The sequence below is a fragment of the Panthera leo genome, chromosome D3 (genome assembly GCF_018350215.1).
Source record: "Panthera leo isolate Ple1 chromosome D3, P.leo_Ple1_pat1.1, whole genome shotgun sequence".
Taxonomy (NCBI): domain Eukaryota; kingdom Metazoa; phylum Chordata; class Mammalia; order Carnivora; family Felidae; genus Panthera; species Panthera leo.
Genome location: NC_056690.1, coordinates 43,445,000 through 43,471,005, shown reverse-complemented (window position 1 = coordinate 43,471,005; position 26,006 = coordinate 43,445,000). Strand labels below are relative to the sequence as shown.

The window sequence follows — 26,006 nt, the reverse complement described above, 5'->3', positions numbered from 1 at the left end:
ACTGAAGCCCAGTCTAAACCCTCACGGATCCCATTTCTCTCTCATGGTCCTGCATTTGGTGTTTACCGTTCCCATGCACGTTTTCTATGCTTCTGCCATATAAAGATCATCTCTAGTGATCTTTCGGCGATACCACATTTAATTCCAAGAGGAAAGAAATGCATAGTAAAGCCGTATGTGTGCAGATGATCGGAAGACTGTCTTAAAGTTCACCTGGGATGTGTTGAGAAACAAGATGGAACCAGATGCAGCCAGATTACAGAAGACTACAGTGTTGAGACCAGGAGATTGTGCAGAAGCAGAGAATACACACATGATGAAAGCAAGGCTTTAAAAAGGAAGCGGTTCTGGTTTCCACCTGGTTGCAACCCCCACCCACCCACCCATCACATACTTAGAAAACAAAGGCAGCTACCAAAACCCCACCCCCATAAAAGAAAAAGAGCTCTGTCCACTGCTGGGGCTCCAGTTTAATTGCTGCATGTGAAGAAGAGGAAGCAAAACCAACTTGGCCTTTGAGTTATATAGGATGTGGCAATGGACAGAGTTCTTAGCGCCTCTGGTCGCCAGAGCAGAATTTTAAAAGGTCTGGCCTGGACCGAGGGACACTACTGAAGCTAACTCCACGTTACTGACCTGTTTTTAAGGCTTGCAGAAACTGATATGAAGTCAAATATAATCAGGTGCTGTACCAATTCACAGAGGCCAACTCCACCAGCATGGGGGCAAACGGGAACTACAATAAAGACAGATTTCTACTTAATGCCAGGTAGGGTGGGGGTGGGGATGAAAGAGAACCTCCAGGTTTTCTCATTGCCCACAGGTGATTATGTCATTCATTAGTATACAGGGATGAAACTCCAGGATAAAAATCGTCAAAGAACCCTTGATTAAGCCGAAAAGAGTCCCTACGGAGGGCCCCATGAGTGTGTGGTGGGCAGGAAATGGAGGTTTGGTGCGCAGCTCCAGGGTGCCCTTACTTTCAAACTTTTTGGCCATCAGCAACACTGAGAGGTTTTCATTGACACTTCCCAGCCTGCAGCTGTCAATCTGGAGAAACTGCAGGGCTTTCGCTTGGAGAAGCTGCTTAAATATGACTCTATTGTGGCACTGGAAATAGAATTAAAATAAAACCAACGGAATGGGGCACCTGGGTGGCTCAGTCGTTGAGCGTCCGACTTCAGCTCAGGTCATGATCTTGCGGTTCGTGAGTCTGAGCCCCACATCAGGCTCACTGTGGTCAGCCTGTCAGCGCACAGCCTGTTTCGGACCCTCTGTCCCCTTTCTCTGCCCTTCCACCGCTTGCACTCCCTCCAAAATAAATAAACATTAAAAAAAAAAAACTGTTTAAAATAAAACTAATTAGAAGAGTCAGCTTTGGCCATTAGGGTATCTACACCTGGCAATGCGCCAATTCCAAGTCACTCCTCAGCGGCCTCTGGAAGCCTGGACTGTATCTAGTCTTTGTTTTCACCTGCGTGAAGCAAGCCCTGATAATACAAGCTAGGGACCTCGCTGCTCACTGCTTTATAAATCCGTTAGTGGAATGGTCACACCACGGTCATGCTAAAGTCACATCAGCTTGACATCTAGTAAGGAAATGCTGTCATAGTGACTGGCAAATGGGAAGTGAAGCAAACATCAGGATGAAATATGGTGATGGCGATGAGCAGGTGGTTTGGATGACAAAAAACACGGCTAAACAGCATTGCTCCTTTTGCTGGGAAAACTGAGAATCTGTTCCTTCACACTGCTCTGCTCGTGGGTGGACTGCCGCAGGTTTTGGCAGGCATTTGTGCTTCGTTTTATAAGCACAAAGAATGAACGCAATAATGTTTACTCCGTTTGGAAGCTGGCTTTCTTAAAACCATACAGTGCATCTTATGCCCTTGCATGAGCAGCTTTAAATTGCCGCCTTGTGAATTTTGATTAGATACTTTGAAGAAGATAAATGGCCTTAGTCATACAAATTGTGGGAAAAGAGACAAACTTTTGACTGTATCTGACTCCAGGCTCTACTGGACGTGCTGTAAAATATTCAGAAATTTCCCCATTTCTGAAATTAAAACTCCCCAACTCGGGGGCACCTGGGTGGCTCAGTTGATTAAGTGTCTGACTCTTGATTTTGGCTCAGGTCATGATCTCATGGTCGTGGGATCCAGCCCCACATCAGGCCCTGTGCTGAGCATGGAGCCTGGTTGGGTTCCTCTCTCTCTCTCTGTCTCTCTCTCTCTGCCCCTCCCCGACTCATGTTCGCTCCAAGTAAACAAGCATTAAAAAAAAAAAAAAGAAAAAGAAAGCTTCCAAACTCAAAATAACACAGGTGATGTAACCTAATGTATGCCAGTGTCCTCAGTGGCTGGCCAGTGTGTACTGTCCCCAAGGAGATGTCATTTACCTGCTCTCCTGTGGCGACACCAATTCCTAGTGGGACCAATGCCTGTAAAATATAAGGCAACTTGATGTTATTTTCCTAAACCTTTAAACTGAAACTCCCAATGTTTAAAAATATTTACAGTTGTTTAACTACTTAGAGCTGAAGAAGGAAATGTCCCTGCTGTGGAGCCGTGTGAAGTTTAAGGAATGGCAGAAGGTGGTCAAGGGGATGATGTATGCACACAAGAGGGGCTGTGTGTGCCTACAGAGGATACAGTCAGCACTAGTTCATATGCTGCCGTTAGTTCCCTTCCCGGCTACAGTTCTGCAGATTCTCCCAACCCCCCTCTTCAGTAGTTGTTCTAGAGCCCTCTCCCTTCAAGCTCAGCAAGCGGTCTTAGATCCACTTTACAGGTCAGGGTGAGCTCATTCCTAACCTGGTGAAATGCTCACTTGGCAAGTGCTGGAGTCTTCTTAGCGTAGCACTGCTCTCTCAGTCCTACTGCCTGAAGCTACCTCACTTCCCTCCACTTGGGCTCCAGGCTGCTCTCCCCTGCCCCCACTGGGATTGCGAGGCCATAGGTACTCTCCTCAGGTATCAGTGGCACCAATAGCTAACACTGAGCTCTTACTAGCGTGGTGTGCTCTCAACTGTGTGGTGCTGTGTGAAACCGTGACTGAAATGACTGCTCATCACAGCCCACTGGGACAGGAATCATCATCATCCCCATTTCACAGAGGCAAAACAGGTTCAGGGCTAGCAACTGTTCCCAGATGACAAAGCTAGAAAGGGGTAGAGCCCAGGCTTGAACTCCAGGCCCGCTCCAGAGCCAGGGCAGACATCTGAACCACTAGACAGAACCACTCCTCTACAGAAAAGCCCTAGGGGCACCTGGGTAGCTCAATCGGTTGAGTGTCCAACTCTTGGTTTCGGCTCAGGTCACGATCCCAGGGTTGTGGGATTGAACCCCGCATTCGACTCCATGCTGACTATAGGGCCTGCTTGAGATTCTCTCTCCACTGCTTGCATTCTCTCTCTCTCTAATAAATAGATAACCTTTCATTTAGGAGCCAGGTATCCCCAATCCTGCTAGCTGTCCCGCCTCTAATGGAATATGTGGACATGGATGATTCATGGAAAACCAGAAGCCTCGGCCTCCTCGTCTCCAGGTCAAAAGTTAGAGCAGATGGTCGCTGAGGCACCTTCTAGCTTCCTTGTTTATGCTTTCGGGAACTTCTAATTTAAATGTTCTCGGTTCTTTATCTCAAAACAAAAAAAACAGAGTGGGGAAAAGTAGTAGAGAAGGGGGAAAGTCATTCACTCTACCATTTTAATTTTTTTTTTTTTATTTATTTTTTTTTTTTTCAACGTTTATTTATTTTTGGGAGAGAGAGAGACAGAGCATGAATGGGAGAGGGGCAGAGAGAGAGGGAGACACAGAATCGGAAACAGGCTCCAGGCTCTGAGCCATCAGCCCAGAGCCTGACGCGGGGCTCGAACTCACGGACCGTGAGATCGTGACCTGGCTGAAGTCGGACGCTTAACCGACTGCGCCACCCAGGCGCCCCTCACTCTACCATTTTAAAGAATATGTTTCTGACACTAAATAGGTACCAATGTTTATTTCTTCCTTTTAATCATTTCCTGAACCTGCTCTATTCTAGCTGCCCTCTCCCTTCATCACCTGGCCTCCTAGGTTACTGGGAAAGCCTCCTAGCTCTGCTCTCTGCCTCCAGTTTCTTTCTGTCTGTTCCACACCTGCCCTGTACCCCGTGTCTCAATCCATCCTACATGTTTTTTCCCAGTGAAATCTTCCTTAATCCTATTCTCTCCTTCAAGACACTATGGTGGCTCACTGTGTTGGGCCACATCTTCTGCACAGACGGACCTGCTGTCTGGCCCCATGGACCCATCTTCCCCACAGCCGCTGTGCTGGGGATCTCCAGGGCCTGCTGTTTCTGTGGCTTCCCCGGCCTTGGTCTGTCTGCGCCCACTTCATGGGATGCCTCCTGAGTGGATGGCCTTCCCCATGTAAACAAGACCTCAGATGGCTGAAACCCAGAAGAGCTTCTGAGGAGACCCTCCAGGTGGGCAGCGAGTCCCTGTGTAGGCAAGCGGGCAGCACTAGGGCATGGCTACCCCCATAAGAACCCTGAGGCAAACGTCTTGTTTCTCGAACCATGGCCTGTCACTGGACTCCTCCTCAGCTTTCAGTTCTGTTTAAATCAACACAGTCACCCCACGACTGCTGCTCACGTCTCCCCCACCTGCAGTACAGCTTTCCTCAGGGTCAGCTCTTGTCTTACCTCCACAAGGCCACTCCACCATCCCAGCCCACGCCTGTCTCTCCCTTCAGTGACCTTCTTTCTACTGTCCTCAGTGCTCAGGGCCCCACCCAGCATGCCCCCATGTCTTACCTTCTTCTCTCCAGCTAGGCTGTGAAAGTGGGGAGAGTGGGAGGGCATCCCTCAAACACAGGCTTCTGTGGAGTGTCCCACATAAGAAGCTCATATGTTCATTTACTGAGAGAAATGGAGCAGAATGGCTCCAGTAGGACCTATGACTTCATGTAGGACACACTGAGGTATCTTTCCCAGAACTTGGAACTGACTGTCCTCACAGTGACAATTTTCAGATTAGGGGAGAGTATAGCAATGCAAAGTCACACCAGGGGAAAAAAATCTCCCTGGCAGGCAGGAATGGACTGTAAAGCAAGCGAACCTACGAACCTAATGTTGGGGAGGAAGGGTTATCAGAGGAAAACGTAAAAGGGGAGTAGGGGTGAGTGCTGACCAGGGCTGGGCAGGCAGGCACTGCCAGGGGAGGGGTGAGGCTTAAGACTCAACATGCCTGGTGCCAGAAGCAGGCACATCCATGCACTGTGGGGAGATGCGCGGGGCCACACTGGACTGACACCGTCTCATATTTAAATCGCACCACCAGTTCCTGTCCTGATTTTTCACTCACCCAACAGCCTCTGGTTTAATGTGGCTCCTCGTGGAGCTTGCTCTGGTCAGAGGATACAAAACTCTAGTGCTCCCAGAAGTTGGGAGTTCTCCTTATAAATTAACTACCTGGCATTCTGGCTTTATATATATCCGTGCTGGACACCTGCCTAAAGGGAGACACCCCCTGAGAGAAAGGATGTTCTCAGATGCTCTGACATATCAGGGTGTCCCTAAACCCAAGAGGAAGGGAAGCCGGGTGGATCGGTGCAGGAAGTGTGTTGGTGCGAGGGCTCCAGGTAGCCTTCTCCTGGGCAGGCCTGACCTAGGCATTAGCTAAGTAAACCTTGTATTTTGAGTCCACCAGAGGAATCTGCACTTTTGTTTCGTTCTGGGGGAGTAAAATATTTTAGTATCAGTCAGATTTCTATATTTACAAAGTCTGGAGCCATGTCTATTAACCTTTGGTTTGTTGGCAGCCTTTCAACTTTTAGCAATGTACTGTCTCTAAAATATGTAAAAATGTAAAAGGGAAGAAGCAACGGGATTTTGGGATCTGTCAGACCAAATCCACAAACAAAAATACATGGCAGTAGTGACAGAGGCACGAGCGGCTTTTCTACCTTGGAAATGGTGGCATGTCCCAGAATGTCATCAGGGGAGGTGGGTTCTTCAATCCACAGTGGCTTGAACTCAGCCAGCTTTGACATCCACTCTATTGCCTCGGGCACATCCCAGCGCTGGTTGGCATCCATCATCTGCAGAGAGAGAGAGAGGGAGAGAGAGAGGGAGAGAGAGAGATCTTTCACCATGAGGTCTGCCTGGTACTGACTTGTGACAGGACTGCAGCTCTGAGGGAGGAAATGCTGTCACTCAGTGCCACCAACTGCTGAGCAAGACTTCCAGAGGGAGCCTGACATCTCCTCTGTGGAGGATCAGCATGCAGCCGTTACAAAAGGAGCCAAAGAACAGCCACCAAGACAGGCACTGTAGTTCTAGATGCGTCTTCTAGAGGAAATGCAACTCACAGAGCCACTGTGATGTCTGGAAGTGTCCTGGGCTAGGCTCAGGAGAAGTGCTTGCTGGCCCTGGAGCTCTGGCCCGATCTGCATTTAGGGCTTGGAAGTACACCTGTCTTGCAGTATTCATTGTTCTGGAAACTACTTTATCACATTCTGAGTCATTCATCGTCAATTCTAAATTTGTTCACTAGTCATTTATTGACTATTGCCAACTATAAGTCTGGCACAATAATAAATAACCCAAACTCTACCATTTATGAAGTACCTACTCAACTGGGTATTTTATGACGCAGTTCATATTAACTCAGTTTACAGAAAAGAAAACTGACATGCAGAGAAGTTAAGGAACTTGCCAAGAACAATTAGCCACGTAAATAGCTAGTTCAGATCCAGGCCTCTTTAACTCCCAGGCCCTGGCTCTCTGCATGTGGAGATCCTGCCTGGAAGTCAGGTGCTGGGTATGCAGAGACTAAGACAGGGCCTCCCCAACCCTGACATTATCACGCTTTGAGAAGACAGACACGGAGGTGGGTATCTCTAGTAGAAAGTGCTGAGTGGTAAGAGTTTCCACAGGGGGCACTATGAAAACCAGATGATAGGACACCTAGAATCAATTGTACCACAAATTACTTGGAGAAGGATGGCCCCTTAAAAGTAGCATTAACTCATGTATAAATAGTGATACTTCTTATCCTAGGTCAAGGACCCAATTCCTATTTTAGTTAACTTAGGAAACATGCCTCCCAAACTCCACAAAAACATCCTGTGACTTTATAAAAATATTTTACATGTAATAAGAAATCTCTTATAAAAATAGTCAGGAATGACTGATCCTTACATTTATCTCAGCAAAGTCTGGCATCTCTTCAACATTGGCTCCCTGAGACTGGCCGACCTGATGGACCAGGCGGGACGTATTTTTTCGGGGGAGTCAAAGAATGGCACACTGGGGCTCCAAGGGGAGACCTGCTTGCTCAGGCGCTTCTGTGCCAGCAAGCAGGAATAATCCCTAAGCCTGATCTTACGCGAGCAGTTCTGCAGAACAGACATTTTAAACTATCAGCTCACACAAATCTGTACTTCCTCTCTCACTCAGCTTTAAAATTCCCAGTGTTCTTTGGGGCACCTGGGTGGCTCAATTGCGTAAGCATCTGACTTTGGGTCAGGTCATCATCTCATGGTTCAAGTCCCACATCTGGCTCTGTGCTGATGGTGTGGAGCCTGCTTGGGATTCTCCCTCTCTCCCTCTTTCTCTGCCCCTTCAGCATGCTCTCTCTCTGTTTCAAAATAAATAAACTCTAAAAAATAAAATAAAATTCCCAACAGTCCTTAATCCTTGCTTGAAATGAGTTGCATTTTGGCCCAAGACACAGGCTTCACGCAAGGCTTCTCAACGGTAGGGGAGGACATTTACCAACGTCTTCTCGGGTCCAATCATGTTTCTGATGAGTCGGCACCTACGGATGTCATCCTGGAGATCAGCACCCACTTTTACCTTAAACCTGTAAAATAAATGCGGTTTGGTAGTTTGGACGTGTCCTGACGTGACAAAGACACGTGGATTTTCTGCAGAAGCAGCCGCCTCTGTCAATAATTCACAGGTCATATCTTCTAATAACCTTTTGCCCTTTCCTGGTCAGTCCCAGACAAGTCACTTGAAAATAATCTGGCAAATGTATCAGGGCAATAAGGCTAAACCACCCGCTGACCCAAAGTCTAAGAACTAGGAGAGCAGTCAGATTTTTAATAACACTGAGTTTTTACTGTGCCATGACAAGGAATTAAGAACAAAAGCCAGAATTGGAATTAAAGAGAAGTGCCTGTCACATCCTGAACGTAAAGAGTATGATTGATAGGGGTGCCTGGGTGGCTCAGTCGGTTAAGCATCCGTCTTTGGCTTAGGTCATGATCTCACAGTTTGAGGGTTCGAGCCCTGCATCCAGCTCTGTGCTGACAGCTCAGAGCCTGGAGCCTGCCTCAGATTCTGTGTTTCCCTCTCTCTCTGCCCCTACCCTGCTTGCACGTGCTCTCTCAAAAATAAACATTAAAAAAAATTAAAAAAAAAAAAAAGAGTATGACTGATAAAATACCTCCAGCTGTGCAGAGGTTTATACAAGGGCTTCATCCTGAATCAATGCAGTGAAAGGTCAGCCTTCCCTAGGTATGCAGAAAGAGGGAAGGTGCCGGCACTTCCTGAGCGCCTGCTATGACTCCCATTGTGCTGATCCTTTTCAGATACCGCTACTTTGAGGAGAATCACGAGTTAATATTATTCCCATTTTATAGAGAAAGAAAATAAGGTTCAGACAGGTCGGGCCATTTGCCCATTATCACACAGCAAGTACCTGTAGGGGATGAGGGGAAAAGGCAAGAGGCTGATTCCAAATCCATCATATCCCAAGCCTCCTTCCAATGCTTCATGCTGCCTTGTTCAAATTCTCACTTTCCAACCCTTCATTTAGCTGAGGAGTTAACAAGAATTCAGTGCCTCCCAAACTTTAGCGTGCACACAAGTCACCCTTTGACATGGGATCTTGTTAAAATGCAGATTCCTGAGCAGCTCGTCTGGGAAGAGGCTGGACTGCCATTTCTGACAAGCTCTCAGGAAATGCTGATGCTCCTGCTCCAGACCACACTGGCAGCAGCAGGGGGCCCGTGGCCAGACTGAGAGTCACGCAGGGAGCCCAGGAACCTATTACAGAATGTGCCACTGTGCGCTAAACTGGTAGACTCATGGTGACCACATCACGAGATGATGGTCCCTCTATGTCCTGCATTATGTTAGGTTTTGGGACCACTGACAGCCACAATGTATCCAGAGGAAAACCCTAGGATGCCCAGGGGTCCATATCTGCCCAGCAGAGACAAGCAGAGAAGCGCCAACAGTTGGTCTGGAGAGAAGCAGCCTGGGGAGGAGAAGGGCCACCACTCCAGGGGAAGAGGAGACGCTTGGAGACTCTGCAGAGAACTGGAACCAGTAGCTGGAAGTTACAAGAAAGTGAAGGACTCGATACATTTTGGGACTCTTTCTAACACACGGAGCCCTCAAACAATGCAAAAGCTCCTTGCAAGTTAGGCTCACTGCCTCTGCAGGTTTTCAAGTGGAAGCTGAGTCAATGCTTATTACTGATAGCAAAAGAGTGGACTTCTCGGGCGCCTGGGTGGTTCAGTGGGTTGAGCATCCAGGTCTTGGTTTCAGCCCAGGTCATGGTCTCACATTTCGTGGATTCAAGCTCCATATCAGGCTCTGTGTTGATGGTACAGAGTGTGCTTAGGATTCTCTCTCTCCCTCCCCCCTCTCAAAAATAAATAAGTAAACTTAAAAAAAAATTTTTTTTTCAAGAGTTGATTTCTATTCTGGACTGGTGTTTGAAATTGATGATCTCCAAGGTCTGTTTCTCCAAGGTCTTAGGGTTGTAATTAGGACTCACATCTCATCTTTGGAGAAAGCCTGGTCTACAGTGAGACTTCTCCTATGTATCCTCCATGTGAGACTGCTCCTGGACGAATCTGGGCCGCCCTGGTGCCTTTTGTTCCTGGCCCATCATGCTGCTAACTGGGGCAGTGAAGCTTGTTACCACGCAAACAAGTTACCTGGTCCAGCCGTCCTGCAGGGCCTCGGTGCAGAGCTGCGGGGAGAGGAGCACAGCCAGCATCACACACCGCAGAGCTCCCCTTGGTCTAATGAGGACCCCAGTTGTCCCTGATCTGGTTTCATATGCACTTACGGCAGCAGCGGGAACCGGAGGAACAGCTATGTGTTGATGCATTAAGAGCACAGTTTAGCCAACAGACCATAACTCTTTGTACCCATAGGATGACTTTCTTTCCTCATCTCTATGGGAACAATGTCTTTAATTGTTCACACTCCACAAAGGGCAATGGAGCATTGATATCCCTCTTGTTAAAGCTAGGATATCCTGCAGCATCCAGAGAACTAATGGATGTGAGGGTAACAAACAGAAGCTAGTCTTTCTCTCAGCTGCAGGTACAGTGCAGTGGGATCAACCTCGCACTGACTGCAGCCAAGTACCAGCCACGGGGCCACAAGCGTCACACAACTCACAGCTTTTATCTGGAGCCTCCAAACCACCCACAAGACCCGTATTATTTCCCCATTTCACAGTGAGGAAACCGAGGCTCAGCATGGTTAGGTGTAACACTGCACGACACTACACTGCTGTCTCTGCCTGGGGTCAAATCCCGGACTGTCCCCTTCCAGAACCCATGGTGGGACATACAAGGTCACAGAGTCCCATGCCCACAATATGAGTGGCTTCACTTTTGCTCCAGTAGAAGTGCTTTCAGAATGAGGCCTTGGATCCACAATGATCTAGAAGGGCTAACAAGAAAACTCCAGAAAGCCAGGAATATAAAACCTGTCTACAAAACCAGCTTCGGATGCCCACCTGCTTCAGCGTGTCATCCGAGTACCCCAGCCAGGCGCATGATGTCGTGTAGGCAGGGTAGCCATGCATCAGCATTTGCCTTTCTGTGGAAACACAGAGCTTGTCAACATTTGTGCTTTCCAGGGACCTTCAGGATTAGAATTGCCTGTAGCTAAGCTGCTGCCCCCAGAGAATCCAGCAGTTCTCCTTCTGACCCTGCCTTTCACATGCACCCAGCCCCAAACCCAGCCTTTGGTCACATTCACAATCATGCAAATACCAAGGCTGTCAAACTACCCCAGGTCTTCCTGTCACACCCAGGACACATCCAGACGCAACCGCCCATCAGAGGGCCTGGCTGCTGGGCACGAGGCATTTGGGAAGACGATATGAACCCCCAGACGAAAGGGACATTCAAAAGGACAGTGACAGCAAAAACAATGAAGGAAATTTCCTCACCACCCACCTCTCTCTTTTTTGCCAATTTGACCTTTCTGCAGTATTCCTGGGGGAAAAAAAAAAAGTATCATCACTTTTTTAGACAACAAAGCATGCATGCTATATGGTAGGTATGGTATGCCACATCAGTGGTACCAGGAAACTTCAGTTCTGTCACTTGAGTATGACTCACCATAGGCTTCCTCCTCAGTCAGGACGTCTGTGATGTACCTGAAATCTATGCAGGATAACAGCATCCTGGAGTCCTGGCAGTGTGACAGGAGAGGGGAAAGGCCCAAATCAATTCACAAATGGCTTATGTTTCTAAGGATGTGCTTACACTGATACGTGGGATTACCCTTTCCAGGAAAGGACCTTTGGGATTTGTGTTAAATTGTTTGATGCTGTCATTCCTTGGTGTAGAGCCCTTCAGAGGGTCAGGGCTGACTCCCAAAGACATCCTCAGGTGCTCCCGCTGCAACCCCCTCCTCCCTCCCCGTCCCTTCCCTCTCCTGACACCTAGGCTCCAACCATCCCAACTAACATGGCTTCTGGAAAGAGGATCCGGCATGAGGCAAGCACTCAGCATGAGTAAGTGGATAGATGAGCGCCTGGTATCTCTCTAGACATCATTGCTCTACACATCAGGGCTGACTGGGATACTGGTGCAGCTCAGCAGGAGAGGAAAGAAGGCTGGTATCAGAGCCAGGCTCCCCGGGTCAACCCTATGCCCACTATTTATTAGCAGCATGACTGTGGTCAATTTTTTCTCTTGTCAAATTGGGTAATTCACTTCACCAACAGGTACAGAATGGATTAAACATGGGAGGCCACCCTGAACCATCACTGGCTGTTCTCTCCCCGCCTCTTCCTGCCCCATGCTCACTGCTCTGGCCACACTGGCAAGGCCAACATCTCAGCTGGGCCTCTGGTTGAGACCCCTCCCCATCTCAGTCTAACAGTTGGGAAGCAACCAGTAGCTTCACTCCCTCTCAGGTTTTACTCTGACCAACAGTCCTCCACTAGTCAAAAATTGTAAAAGCTCAGGGCACCTGGGTGGCTCAGTCAGTTAAGTGTCCTACTCTTGATTTCGGCTCAGGTCATGATCTCTCGGTTGTGTGATCGAGCCTTGTGATGGGTTCTGCAATGGGCATGGAGCTTGCCTGGGATTCTCTCACTCTCTCTCTCTCTCCCCACCCCCCGCCCCTCGCTCAGTCACCTGCACATGCACTCTCCCTCTCTCAAAATAAACATTTTAAAAAATTGTAAAAAAAACTCAACGCTGAGGTTCTGCCTCTTTTAAGACTATCGGCCACTACTGAAACAGGAAATAGAATCCATAAGAATGAAGTCACACCTCTCTGGTGCCTCTCAACTCATTCAGTTTGGGGAGTCGCCTCCTACACCCCCTGAAAGCCTAACCTTAAGTCTAGAGGGTGGCTCATGTCCTTCCCCTTCAGATGGGGCCCCCAGGCCACCTGCAATCATGTCGATGGTGTGATATCCACCTGTCTTTACTTTCTCCCAGAGAAGAGACGATGTCTGCTGACCAACAGTCTTCAAAGCCAAGGTGTTCTTTGTTTTTCCCAAATGGTGATGTCAAATAATAACAGGGCCTTCATCTGCTGGCTACCAGGATTTTAGTGACCACATAAGACATCACCCTAAGGCAGCTGATGCTCAAAGAGATTAAGTGACATGCCTCAGGTCAACCTGCCAGAAAGTAGAGGAGCCCACATTCAAAGCCAGGTCTGCCTGGGTCTGAAGGTCACCCTCCTTAACTTGCCCATTGCCCAGCTTTTTTTCCTCCTCCCCTGGCAGGCACTCTTCCCTGCCACAAACAGGACAAGGAAGAAGGAAACACAGAGGTACCTATCTTCAGCGTTTGGCTCCTTCTCTTCCGGAATCAGATAATGGAGACCACAACACTCTAAATTCAAAGTGACCAGATGACATCTTAATAATAACATCTTGCTCTTCAGAGTTTGTGAAACACTTTTATCATTTGGTCTTTCAACCAATTCTATTAGGTTCTCAGAGAAGTGATGATTATCCCTTTTCATAATTGGGAAACAGAGGCTCAGAGAATTTGCATTACATGTGAAACCTCCACAGTGGGGGAGGCAGGACCCAAACTCAGTGCTTCCCATGGACCACTGTGTGTGGGCACACCCAGCTGTTACCTCAAATACCAGAAAAGAAATATTAGGGTTTACTGGGGTTTTACTTTACCATCACTATGGCGATCCACAGACAATTCTGAATATATTTGCTGCTTTACAAAAGGCAAGTAATCCACGAAATCCATCTCATTTATACTGCAACACTATTATAATTGTTTAACGTTATAATGTTAAAGAATTTACTTACCATGTCAACAAGTAACTTCCACAGAGGCTTGGGGAAAAAAAAAGAATTTTAAATCATGTGTAAAGTGCCCACTTTTTCCCCTGAAAGTAAACTCAAACTCTCACTTTCAAACACCTGCCCACCAGCCCATGGGCACACCCGGATCTCTAATGCTGCCTCCTGACTCCTCACCTCTGCTGCTCTCGCATTTCTTTCTCAGCCCTTTCTAACCTACTCCTATGGTTTCCTAACTACTGCCACGGAGAAAACACATCAAACAAATTTCCACATTGCTTTTGGAGGCCTGCGTCTTTGGTCTTTAGAAGGCTGCTCGTAGAGGAACTATTTAGTCCTCTGCCACGTGTTGGATTATTCCACAGAGCTCCTGCAAGTGCTCCTCCAGTGAGTTACCTTTCCCTCCTGCTTGGCCCACAGGTCCCACACAGCGTTGAGAACAGCCGCGGTCGCCAGATGCACAACACCTTTCTCAGGACCAATCTGGTTAGGAAGCAAAATACACCAGCAATTCTTAGACATGAAAGAGATAGTTAGGTCTCCTAGCCAGGGACACATTTCAAGAGTTAAAAGCCATCAATAAAAGCTCACAAAGAGGTTAAGCTTTTTTAATATACTATAAAAAACTTTTTTTTTTTTTTAAATTTTAGAGGTTGGGGGCAGGGTGGGGAGAGGAGCAGAGGGATTGAGAGAGAATCCCAAGCAGGCTCCACGCTGAGCATGAAGCCCGATCTCACAATCATGGGATCATGACCAGAGCCAAAACCAAGAGTCAGGTGCTCAACTGACTGAGACACCCAGGTGCCCCATGCTTTTTTTTTTTTTTTTTTTTAATAGTTTCTAACCTATAGAAAAGTTGCAAGAACAGTACAAAAAACTCCTGTATATTACCCCCAACTCTCTTTCTGTGTATGCATATACAGACAAATATTATATATATATATATATATTGTGTGTGTGTGTGCACACACACACACATAATATATATACACAATTGATTTTACTGAACCATTTAAGTTGCAAATATCATGCTCCTGGAACCCTAAATACTTCTGTGTGTAGGTCATAAAAACAAGGACATTTTCTCACATAACCACAGTACAATGATCAGATTCAGGGAATATAACATTGATAAGAATACTATTGCCTAAAACAGTCCATAATCAAATTCTGCCAATTGTCTCAATAACGTACTTTATTTTATTAACATTGCATTTGGTTGTTCTGTCTCTTCAGTCCCCCTTTATCTGGAAACGTTTTTCTTATTTTTTTAAGAATGCTGTTCTTTAAGAATGCTGTCAAGATGCTGTTGACATTTTTAAAGCACATGGGCTGGTTGACTTGTAACAGTGTTCCTCAGACTGGGATTCAGGTCATACTTTTTTGGCACAAATTCTAAGTAAGCAATAATGTCCTTTTGGTTTTTTATTAGGGCTAGTATCTTTTAGCACTTAGGTAAGTCAGTGTCCACTGGGCTCTTACTTAGGGAAAATGGTAACCTCACAGTGTAAGATTACTATTGTCCCCAAATTGGGGCATCCATTGATCATTCTTGCCTCAATGAGCTATGGCTACAATGTTTGCAATACAGTGATTGTCAAACGTTATCATTCCTTTTACGTTCTTCTGTTCTATTATAATGACAGGCTTTCCCTAGCTGCTTGTTTACTACCTGAATGCACTCATGGATTCTTATGTTATTCAATGAGCTATAAGCCATTACTAACAAATTTATTTTGATCCTTGAATTGTCCCAGATTTGGCCAGTGGGGACTTCTTCAAGGGAATGCCTTTAAAAGTAAGTTCAACTTGCTTTGCAGAAAGTTAAAAATGAAATCCAAGGCAACACAGAATGCCTTCCCTGTGCCTTTCTATGTGCATAGATGAGAAACTGAGCAGAGTTAATAAAAAATAGAGCTGATGTTGGGAGACAAGGGCAAGGTCCCAGTTATTGGACTGATCTTACTGTGACAGAATCCTTTCTCTAGAGCCTCACTCTTCTCATGCCTTGAACTTAGGGCTCAAAATATAGACCTATACATGTAAAAGTGCTCCGATCTCCATCTTTTTAACTTTGCTCTTCTCTTATGTTTCTGGCTTTAATAACTTCCTCCCCCAACTCTAATGCCACCCACATTACCTCTGACCCAGAAAGGATGCCTATTCAGTACTTTATCTTCTAGAGTGTCTAGAACACTTCTTCCATTCAAGGAGTAGAGATGAGGTCCATAGGGCAGAGATAGCTCTCAGGATCCAAATATATCCAGATTCAAGTCTTACAGAAAGGAATATCAACTACCTCAAAACACTGATTGTCTAAATGGCTGAAGCCCTAATTTAATAGTGTTTTACCTTAAAATTGTAAGCCTGTCTCTGTTTTCACATTTGTTGCAATCAAAGCACATCTTAGACCTTAGTAATATTACTTGTAAGAACATTTTAAAAATTAGGTCCTTTACCCATCTGAGCTGCCCATCACTGGTGAGCTGCCTGTAGAAGCCTCTGAAGTCACCAACGATGTCCCCGAGGTCCTTGTTAAGCACATGGTGGGCGAGGGCATTCACAGCACAGGCAACTATTAAATAAGGATTCAATTCTTGGGTATGTCTTGGTATGATGCCAATAAATTAAGACGTGAAAACACCACAACTACTGTGGGATTTTATGAAAGAAACTTTAAATACAAAAGGTACATGTTTTGTTTTGTTTTTAAAGTTCATTTATTTTGAGAGTGAGACAGAGAGAGACAGAGTGAGTGAGAGCAGTGGAGGGGCAGAGAGAGGGAGAGAGAGAGAATCTCAAGCAGGCTCCCCACTGCCAGCACAGAGCTTGACGCTGGGCTCGATCCCACAAACCGTAAGAATAATGACCTGAGCTGACTGAGCCACCCAGGTGCCCCTAAAGGTACATGTTTTTAAATACTGCCTCAAATATGTCTTTTGGGTTTGTCATAAATAATACCACATATATAATACAGCTGTTAATCCATACACTGAGCTTAATATCTGAGTAGAGCAAACACATTTTGAATGGTTGCCATTTGAAAAACTGAACCATAGGTATGAAAGTTTATTTTATTTTTTGATATGAAAATTTAAATCCTATTCCCAATATATTTTCTTGTTCACTTTATAAAGTGTCCAGTCATTTTCAAAATCAAACTTCTCTATTTCATTGTTCCTAAGGAATAAAGAGACTGATTTATCAAATTAAAAAAAAAAAAAGCAGTGGGGGGAAGCGCCTGAGTGGCTCAGTTGGTTAAGCATCTAACTCTTGATTTTGGCTCAGGTCATGATCCCAGGGTCCTGGGATTGAGCTCTGGCATCAGGTTCTGTGCTGAGCTTGGGGCCTGCTTGGATGAGAAACTCTCTCTCTCTCTCTCTCTGCCCCTCTGGCATGCTCTTTCTCTAAAGTTAAAAAAAATAAAAGTAAAAAAAAAGAGGTACTTTCCAATTATTGTCAAGCATAGAAAATATCTTGAAGTCACACTATAACACACTACTAAAGATGAAACGAATTTGAAATAAACAATACTTAACAGTAAAATGTTAAAGTACATGAAAACACTTTTCTTAAAGATTTAATTTTTCCTATTGATTTATGATATACTATGCTTTAAGTTTATTTATTTTGAGAAAGAGAGAGAAAAAGTTTATTTATTTTGAGAATGAGTATGAGCAGGAGAGGGTCAGAGAGACAGGGAGTGTGAAATCCCAAGCAGGCTCCGGGCTATCAGCTCAGAGCTCAACATGGGGCTAGATCTCATGAACTGTTTGACCATGACCTGAGCTGAATCAAGAGTCGGATGTTTAACCTACTGAGCTACCCAGGAACCCCACTATATGTTTTCTTAAGTAATTTGAAGGTCAAATTTAATTTGGCTCAGAATTACCATCCTTTTTTTTTTTCGTATTTTACTTAAAAAGGCTTTATTGTATTATTTCAGATGAAGAATAAGTAACAGATTGAATTGGAAAGACCCTTCTACCCTTCAGTCATGCTAGAAAACAATTAGTACACATAAATGACCAAAATAATCAAATCATCTAGCCCCAAAGCAATTAATTTGTTATAAATTTTTTTTGATAAATTTGTTGTTTGGTGTTGCCATTTCTGTGATTATTACTCAGGTCATTTCATAGGATAGCTGTTCTACTAACTACTGGTGCAGTTTTACTATCCTCCAGATCCTAGGAGAAAGACCTCTGACATATCTGAAACAAGCTGTCAGGATGCGCCCGGCTTCTATGTGGAACAGTGTTCATACATGAATGCACACCTGCTCTCAAATGTAGCATTAGGGCTGGAGCAACCATTGCATGTTCTCTAGGGCTTCTGTTAAGGGCTATAGAATCATTCCAGTTCAGATATGCATTCCCTAGAACTGTGAGAAGACAGAATCCTCACACCTTGATGGTTGGTGCTCTAGGATTAAAGACATCTGAAGAGCCAGTCAGCAACTCACAAAGAGGTATATACCATCATCTAGTTAAAACCTCCATCTCGTTGATGAGACAGCTGCTAGAAACCACTGATGAAGCATACCTCTGGTTTGCCCCACATGGAAAATGCCCTTAACAAAGTTGAGGATGAGCTCACCTTTCACAGCTCTAAGAGATGCATAAGCAGCACTAATGTATTCATCTATAGCACAGATTTTCCTTGCTCAAAAGGAGGGCACTGCAAGAAAGTAACTAAAATTGGGTGCATTCGACAGAAATCTCGGTAGGGGTGGTCATCCAGTGTACAGGACAGTCTGCCTCAGGTTTGCTTTGATGCCATGGGTGGGAAATTCATCTGGAAAAAACTGGTCACTGAAGGAACGTCTTGCTGACTAACTCCCTGCCACCCTCTGGCACAGAAAGGACAAGTCAGTAAGGCCGATGGATGACCATGGGTGTCTGAGCCTGAGGGCTGGTGTGAACCCTTATGGCTGTTTTTTGTCTCTTTAGAAATTCTTCTTTCTTCATCTTTTTTTCTTCTATTTTTTTAAGAACTATATTGGTGTCTTCTATACATTAAAAAAATAACTGTAACCCTCCCTTCCTGTCTCTCTCACACACGCAAACAAGCACTATCTTCACAGTAATGAGGAAAGCACTATTTTTTCTCTTTTTCTAATCATAAAAGAATGCACAGGTAAGTAAGCTGGTAAAAGTGCAGGAGAACCGTGAAGTGCTAATGGAATGTTTGAATGTTTTTTCAACTTGAATGCAAATGCCATGTAACACATTCAGTGAGACTGCGATGAATCACCTGAAATAGGGAGCAAGTTTAAAGCTAAAACGGGGGCACCTGGGTGGCTCAGTTGATCAAGCGTCCGACTCTTGATTTTGGTTCAGGTCGTCATCTCGCATGCAGTTCAGGAGCTGGAGCCCTGTGTTGGGGCTCTGCGCTGGCAGAAAGCCTTGGAATTCTCTTTCTCTCTCTCTGCCCTTCCCCCTCTCTTGTGAACTCTCCCCTTTCTCCCTCTCTCTAAATAAATAAATAAACTTTAAAAAGCCCATAAAGTTAAAATGTGTTCTGTCATATTGTGGTCTGAAAAAGGCTCCGGAAGCCAACTACATCACCGCAAAAGAAGCATTTATTATAGACACAGAGAGATGGCATCTCCCTGGCTGAGATGTCCATCAGGACAGCTGGGAGGGGATGGGAATGGAGGAGGCAGAGGTCCATGAAGGCCCAAAGCACAGAGCTCAGCAACCAGAGAGGGGGAGCCTCCTGTCTCCTATATCAAGTCCCAGTGAGCACAAAACACGTGCAGGGTCCCCATACTGTGTGCCCCAGTCAGCAAAGTTCAAAGTCTCGGCTATTACCAGAGTGGTTCCAATGGTCCATTCCATAACATATTTTGTAAGCTTGCTGAGTTTTACGCAACCTTTGGGGGCCACCCTATATGGTCTGCAATATGGAGAAGACAGCTTCATAAAGCACTCAACTTACACCAGAGACCATTAAAGTTGCGGGCAAAGCTGACACACAGCTCACAAACCTATCGTGGCCAGCGGTCACTGCCTTTGGAAAAACATTAACAGCAAATGGTTGACTTAATGGGGAGGGGGACAGGAAATCACTGCTGAGTCTCCTGCTACCTGGCAAAGTCCTAGCTACCCTTCAAGACGAATCTCAAAGCCTCACCTCTGTTCTGAAGCTGCCCACAGCCCTCCTGGAAAATGAACTAACCCTCTCTCTGTTTAACTTGTACCAAGTCTTTTATTTTTTTTTTAATGTTTACTTCTTTTTGAGAGAGAGAGAGAGAGCTTGAGCGCTCAAGCATGAGTGGGGGAGGGGCAGAGAGAGAGAGGAAGACAAAGAATCCAAAGCAGGCTGCAGGCTCCAGGCTCTGAGCTGTCAAGACAGAGCCCAAGGCAAGAATCTAACTCACAAAATGTGAAATGCGAGATCATGACCTGAGATGAACACTTAACCGAGTGAGCCCCTAGGCACCCCTAACTTGCACCAAGTTTTAAAAAAGTGTCCTAGGGGCAGCTGGGTGGTTCAGTCAGTTTAAGTGTCAGACTCTTGATCTCTGCTCAGGTTTTTATCTCAGGGTCAGGAGTTCAAGCCTCATGTTGGGCTCCATGCTGGACATGGGGCCTACTTAAAAAATAATAAAAATAAAACAAAATAAAAGTTAAGAACTGTCCTCACTGCACAATCGTTTCTGTTAAAGTTCAAGAAAGGTTCCCTTGTCCTTCCTACACACACACACACACACACACACACACACACACACACACACACACACTCCTTTCATCTGCTTGACAATATTAGAATCTTTCAGTGGGGCAAGTCTTCCACTTTACATGTAGGGACAGCCGACAGTGCAAGTACCCATGGAAGAGCTGTCGTATCACCACCAAAGTTAGAGAATCTGTTTCCTTCCTAGATCCTCACTCATCAACTATCATAATTTGGTTTCAGATCCTAATGATCCATGGAAATTGACTGGCAAAGGTCATCTTTTTTTACTTCTTGAATTTTGTACCTTGTGTGTGGATTATGTACTTCAAAAAAAAAAATCAAACAAACAACTGGTATTTAAATGTGGAAAGAAAGCACTTTAGGCAGTCAGGAGTTCTGTGGGGCTAGCTGAGCAGCTGTCTGGGTCTCTGTTTCTTTATTTCTAAAATGTGAGGGGCCTCAAGACCACCACTGAGCTCTCTCCAGCTCTGAGAGAATGACTTCACTCGTGGCTCAATGTGCCTCCTGCACAACCAGCTTTCCCCAGATGACAGCTCCGAACCCAGGCAGCCAGAGGCCCTTCTGCCATGAAAAGCAGTGAACTTGAAACCACTTGGTGTGAAGTACTTTGAAGAACGAGGGGCTCACTGTGCACATCACAATAAGCCTCTCCACATGAATGCCCGTTGGTCCTTCTGGTGTCCCTCAGCCACCATCACCCCCCGCCCCCGGGCCTAGCTCAGACAGAGAAACAGGCTGAGATTCACAGATATTCCCGCAGTCCATCGATGACTGCAAGGAGAAGGGCCAAGTTCTGCCACCTTTTCTCCCAATGAAACAAACTATGAAACACTGTTTTTACTCACCTTGAGCAATGTACATACAGAGAAAAGTAAGGTTACCACTGGAATCTAAGTGCAAATTAAGCATTCTGGAAACTTAAGAGAAGGGTCAACTCACCAACTTCCGTGCCTTTTCCCAGAGTGAAGGTAATTCCATACCCTTTGAGCCCGTCTTCCGCATCGGTCTCTAAGACAACATACGCAGCCGAATAATCAGGGTCTGTGTGCTGCAGGAAAAATGCACCCCGTCCCACAAGGCAAATGTGAGGAATCCAAACGTACACCTCAGAACATCACATAAGAATAGAAAATGCAACAGGAGGGGTGCCTGGGCAGCTCAGTCGGTTAAGCATCTGACCTTGGCTCAGGTCATGAATGATCTCACGGTTTGTGAGTTCAAGCTCCATGTCGGGCTCTGTGCTGACAACTCAGAGCGTGGAGCCTGGTTCAAATTCTGTGTCTCCCTCTCTCTGCCCCTCCCCTGCTCACTCTATCTCTCTCAAAAATAAACAAAAAACTTTTTAAAAATGCAACAGGGGACATGCAAGACGAGCTCCAATTCGATAGACCCCTTGGTGTACCCCATTTTCTGCAGGAGTTCTAAATGGACAAAGGGAAAGTCCTTCTGAAAGATCCATATTATTTTAACAAGGGCAACATGTCCATTTTTAGTGTCAGTTTGCAATTAGACAAATTGCAAACTTGCAATGATCAGCTTAGATTTTAATCCGGAGTTTTCTGATGATCAGCTTAGATTTTAATGCAGAGTTTTCACCTAAACTACCTCTCTCAACTGTCTGAGCAGAGCTATATTCACAAGGTTTTTGTTTTGTTTTGCTTGGGGTTGTTTTTTTCGTTTAGTTTAGTTTAGTTTTGTTTTTTTTTTTGAGAGAGCATAAGTGGGGGAGAGGGTCAAAGGGGGAGAAAGAGGAAGAGAATCTTGAGCAGCCTCCATACCAATGTGGGGCTCAATCCAAGACCCTGAGATCATGACCGCAGCTGAAATCAAGAGGCACTCAACTGACTGAGCCCCACAAGTAGCTGCAAATGGAAGCAGCCAAGGTTTCAGAAAGCCTCACAGAAAATTGAGCTTATCTTTGTTGCAATTTGCAGCAGGGCTGAAAAGACAATGGCACAGGTCAAGGAAATCACTGGGGGAAAACAAAGAATAAAACTTCAAAACAAATTAGCCTGTTCTTTGTTTTTTAACTTTCTACTAACAATGGTATTTTGATAAGTGTTTACTGACAGACTATTATGAAACTCAACACTACTTGTCAATATGGGAGATGCAGAGGTGAAAAAAATCAGTCTGTCTCTAGAAATCTCTCACAGAGTGAGGAGAAGAAGCCAACACACAAGAACCAGGCGAGGGCAGTTCTAGGACAGTACAAGGTAAGGTGCTAATACGTGGTTAGCCAGAAGTACCACAGAAGGGCAAGAGGGAAAGAGGAGGGGAAGCAGGGAATGAAGACAATGGGATGGACAAAGGGACAGATGAAGGCATGTGGGCAAGGGGGAGCAATACGAAACCCCAAAACCTGGGAGACAGAGGAGGACAAGGCCCCTGAGGCACTGGGTGGCAAGTGAATGGAGACAAGCCTGCATAGGGGGTGAGGGGGCAGATAATGGAGACCCCCAAAGCCAGGCAGAAGATCCAAATGCATCAAAAAGGAATGCACGGTGCAACTACTGAAGACTGGACGATGACAATTTATTACTGTTTTTATTATTATTATTGTTATTATTACAGAACATTTGTTGTTCTGGCACACTGTTTTAAAAGCCACTTAACTTAATCCTCACAACAATATTATAAAGTAGGTGCTATTATCCCTGACAGATGAGGAAACTTGAGTTTAAAGAGGCAGAATTGAAATCCCCATATTCAGGGAAGGGGAGAAGGCACACACAGTGGACAGGAGGTCTTTGTCTGGCATCAAAGCCTAGTGCGGAGGGGGGCACTGGGTGTGAAGGGTTGCTGAGCTGTGTATCAGAGACTGTGCAGAGGGCTGACCTGGCACAGACATGTATGCCCTTAAGAAAGTTACAGTTTAGAAGCCAGGGTTACGCAAACTCTACTAACATGAGGCAGGACATAAGTCTCTGGGAGAAATGCAGACTAAGGAAGCCAGGCAGAGAGCACCATCAGCTGAATGCACTCAAGGCTGGAGGAGGCTTTATGATGAAAATAGAACCTTGAGTCAGCAGGTTGAGGATGGGGAGCTTTGCAGCAGTGGGGGAGGGCACGAAGGACCTGCAAGTCGGGAGAGAATACTTGCGTGACAGTGGCAGTGAAGAGACAAAAAAGGGAAAGACTGGGGTGCCTGGGTGGCTCAGTTGGGTAAGTGTCCCACTCTTGGTTTCAGCTCAGGTTTGTGATCTCACGGTTCATGAGTTGAAGCCCTGTACTGGGCTCTGAGCTAATGGTGCAGAGCCTGCTTAGGATTCTCTCTCTCTCTCTCTCTCTCTCTCTCTCTCTCTCTCCCTCTCTGCCCCTTCTCCCACTTGCACTCTCTTCTCTTGCAAATAAAAAATATTTTTTTAAAGAAAAGAAAAGAAAAGAAAAGGGAAAGACTGAAGTGTGTTTCAGGATTGGTGACACCCTGGTTTGACCACTGGGTTCTGGAGAGGGGAGATCCAGAAATGAGATCGGGAATCATTGGCCTACAAGGGGGCACTGAACCCGTCAACACAGCGGGGGGGGGGGGGGGGGTGTCTTACTGGGAGTGTGCAATGAGACAGGGGTGGAGGGGGAGTGGAGGGAAGGGAGCAGGGAGCAGCCTTGAAGCCTGAGCTTTGCAGAGGGAAGAAGGGGATCAGTACAGGAAGCAGCAGAAGCCAGCCGGGGGCAGAATGATGGCAGGAAGAGGAGGCTCAGCAGACAACATGACATGCAGACCAGGGGTAAGGACCCTGGAAGCAGAAATAACGTCAATCCCAAGAGAAGGAAGGAGACAAAAGTTGATTACAGATGAAGGAGGAAGTAAATGTAAAGGTCAGAGGCCAACAGGAATGAACCAGTAACTTAGCGTGTAGTGGGAAAGGAGCAGACAAAGAACGAAGTAGAGGTGTTAGGGTCAAGGAAAGGTGATTCCAAAATGGGAATCCCTGTCTATGTGGGACAGAAAAGGAACCACTGGAAAAAGAGACTAAAGAAGAAAATACTGGATGGAGAGGGAGGGGAGAAGAATGGGGGCCTTGGGAGTCAAAAGGGGTGGGAATGGGGACACAGAATAGATTAGTTTGGGAGGATAGGACTTACAGGATAAAGGGAAAGAAAGACGAGAGGGTTGGTCTGGAGACTAATGGGGGGAGATGGGGTTAAGGGTGCATTTGTTTTCAGTCTTCTGGGTGATGCAGTGGGCAGTCTTCTAACTGCTGGGGGTGCAGGAAAAGGAGCCAGAGCAGCAAAAGAGTGGAGTGGTCTGACACAGGCACTCGAGGGAGCTCAGCAGATAATGGGGAAAGGAGAGGAAAAGTATGCTTAGGAAGTGGTGGGGTCAGCCGGAGCTGGGCTGTGAGCCCATAGCCCCGGGGCTTCTGGAAACTTGATGAGTGCCTAGACAAGCAAGCAACTTGTAAGTACCACCCAGCCTTGAGCACTCCACTTTTCCTAAAAGGCAGATTAAAAAAAAAAAGAAATCACAGTGGAATCCCTTACCTCTAACAGACTTGGGGACTTCATGAATATATCCTACTTCTGATTAGGAAGACTCACTCTGCTAAGTGCTGAACACAGCTGAATTGCTGAGTTCAGCAAGCTGCGAGGGCACAGGAAGCAGTACCACCAAGAAGTGCAAAATAGCACATTCTGTTAAGAAGGCACCTAAGAATCAGCACACAACACACCCCATATCTCTGGAAGATAAATACTTAAGTATTTATGAGTTTGCAATACAGGTATTAGATAACCTCTCCTGACCCAGAGGACATAAACCACTCAGGCCCAGGGACAAATTCCATTTCTTAAATTATTCTACAGTACACCAGGCTACTTTAACACTTCACAAATTCAAAGCAGAGAAAAATCTAGGCCAGAGCCCCTTTCTGCTTTAGTTTCCTCATATGTAAATAGTAATTACAGCCAACACTTTTTGATGGCTTACTCTGTGTCAAGCACTTTACAGGCATCTCATTTAATGCACAAAGTAGATACTATTATACTCACATATGGAGAAGATAGCCGAGGCTTAGAGAGAATGAGTTGTTTACCCACAGCTGCTACACCCCAGAGAGGTAAAGGTGGTTGCACTAGCTCAGGTGTTTGAATTTTACAAGGCAGGGAAATGTCAAGCATTTGGAGATCCACCAAGGATTGCCAACTGGGTGTTTTTTTAAGTCATTTACCATAATATAAGAACACATAAGGATTTTTAAAAGTGGAAATAACTTAATCTCAGAATAAATGACATTCTTTTTTTTAAGTTTATTTCTTTATTTTGAGAGAGAGAGAGAAGACAGAGGATCCCAAGCATGCTCCACGCTGTCAGTGCAAAGCCTGATGTGGGGTTCAAACTCACAAACCATGAGATCATGCCTTGAGCCGAAATCAAAAGCCAGATGCTTAACCAACTGAGTCACTCAGGCATCCCTAAAAGATATTCTTTTAAATGTCAGAACTTTGGCTGGCACTTTTTAATGAGAAAGTTATTTTTTAAAAATATTTCCAGTACACAAAGAGCATAGGTCATGTACTGATATCAGCCTGCCCTCCGCCCACTTAGGAAGCACAACATTATAGGATGAATTAGAGTCTTCTGGTACTCATTCCTCTCCCTCCACATAGGGAGCAAGTAACCATTATCCTAACATGGGTGTTTCTCAATTCCCAGCATGTGTTCACACATGAGGATCCTCAGGGAGACCCAGAGGTCATAAAACACTGGGGCCCAGAGACAAATTCCATTTCTTAAATTATTCTACAGTAAATGCCTTCCTGTATT

The 26,006-nt window shown here is 45.6% G+C and overlaps 1 protein-coding gene across 4 annotated transcripts in view; it reads right to left on the bottom strand.

The window, feature by feature from the left end:
• ENOSF1 (enolase superfamily member 1) overlaps positions 1-26,006 on the bottom strand; it is a 30,202-nt gene that overhangs the window by 3,342 nt on the left and 854 nt on the right. Inside the window, exons 2-14 of one of the 4 annotated variants that reach the window (XM_042910543.1) lie at positions 21,179-21,287; positions 15,994-16,109; positions 13,931-14,017; positions 13,541-13,567; positions 11,364-11,436; positions 11,199-11,237; positions 10,754-10,836; positions 9,939-9,973; positions 7,759-7,846; positions 5,946-6,080; positions 2,399-2,440; positions 981-1,110; positions 637-736 (exon numbers count right to left, since the gene is read on the bottom strand). In XM_042910543.1, coding sequence (XP_042766477.1) covers positions 637-736; positions 981-1,110; positions 2,399-2,440; positions 5,946-6,080; positions 7,759-7,846; positions 9,939-9,973; positions 10,754-10,836; positions 11,199-11,237; positions 11,364-11,436; positions 13,541-13,567; positions 13,931-14,017; positions 15,994-16,109; positions 21,179-21,287 — 1,064 coding nt within the window. Of the gene's footprint in view, positions 1-636; positions 737-980; positions 1,111-2,398; positions 2,441-5,945; positions 6,081-7,758; positions 7,847-9,938; positions 9,974-10,753; positions 10,837-11,198; positions 11,238-11,363; positions 11,437-12,678; positions 12,963-13,042; positions 13,064-13,540; positions 13,568-13,930; positions 14,018-15,993; positions 16,110-21,178; positions 21,288-26,006 lie in introns of those variants that run through there. The other 3 variants (XM_042910544.1, XM_042910546.1, XM_042910545.1) reach the window with 3 other exon arrangements.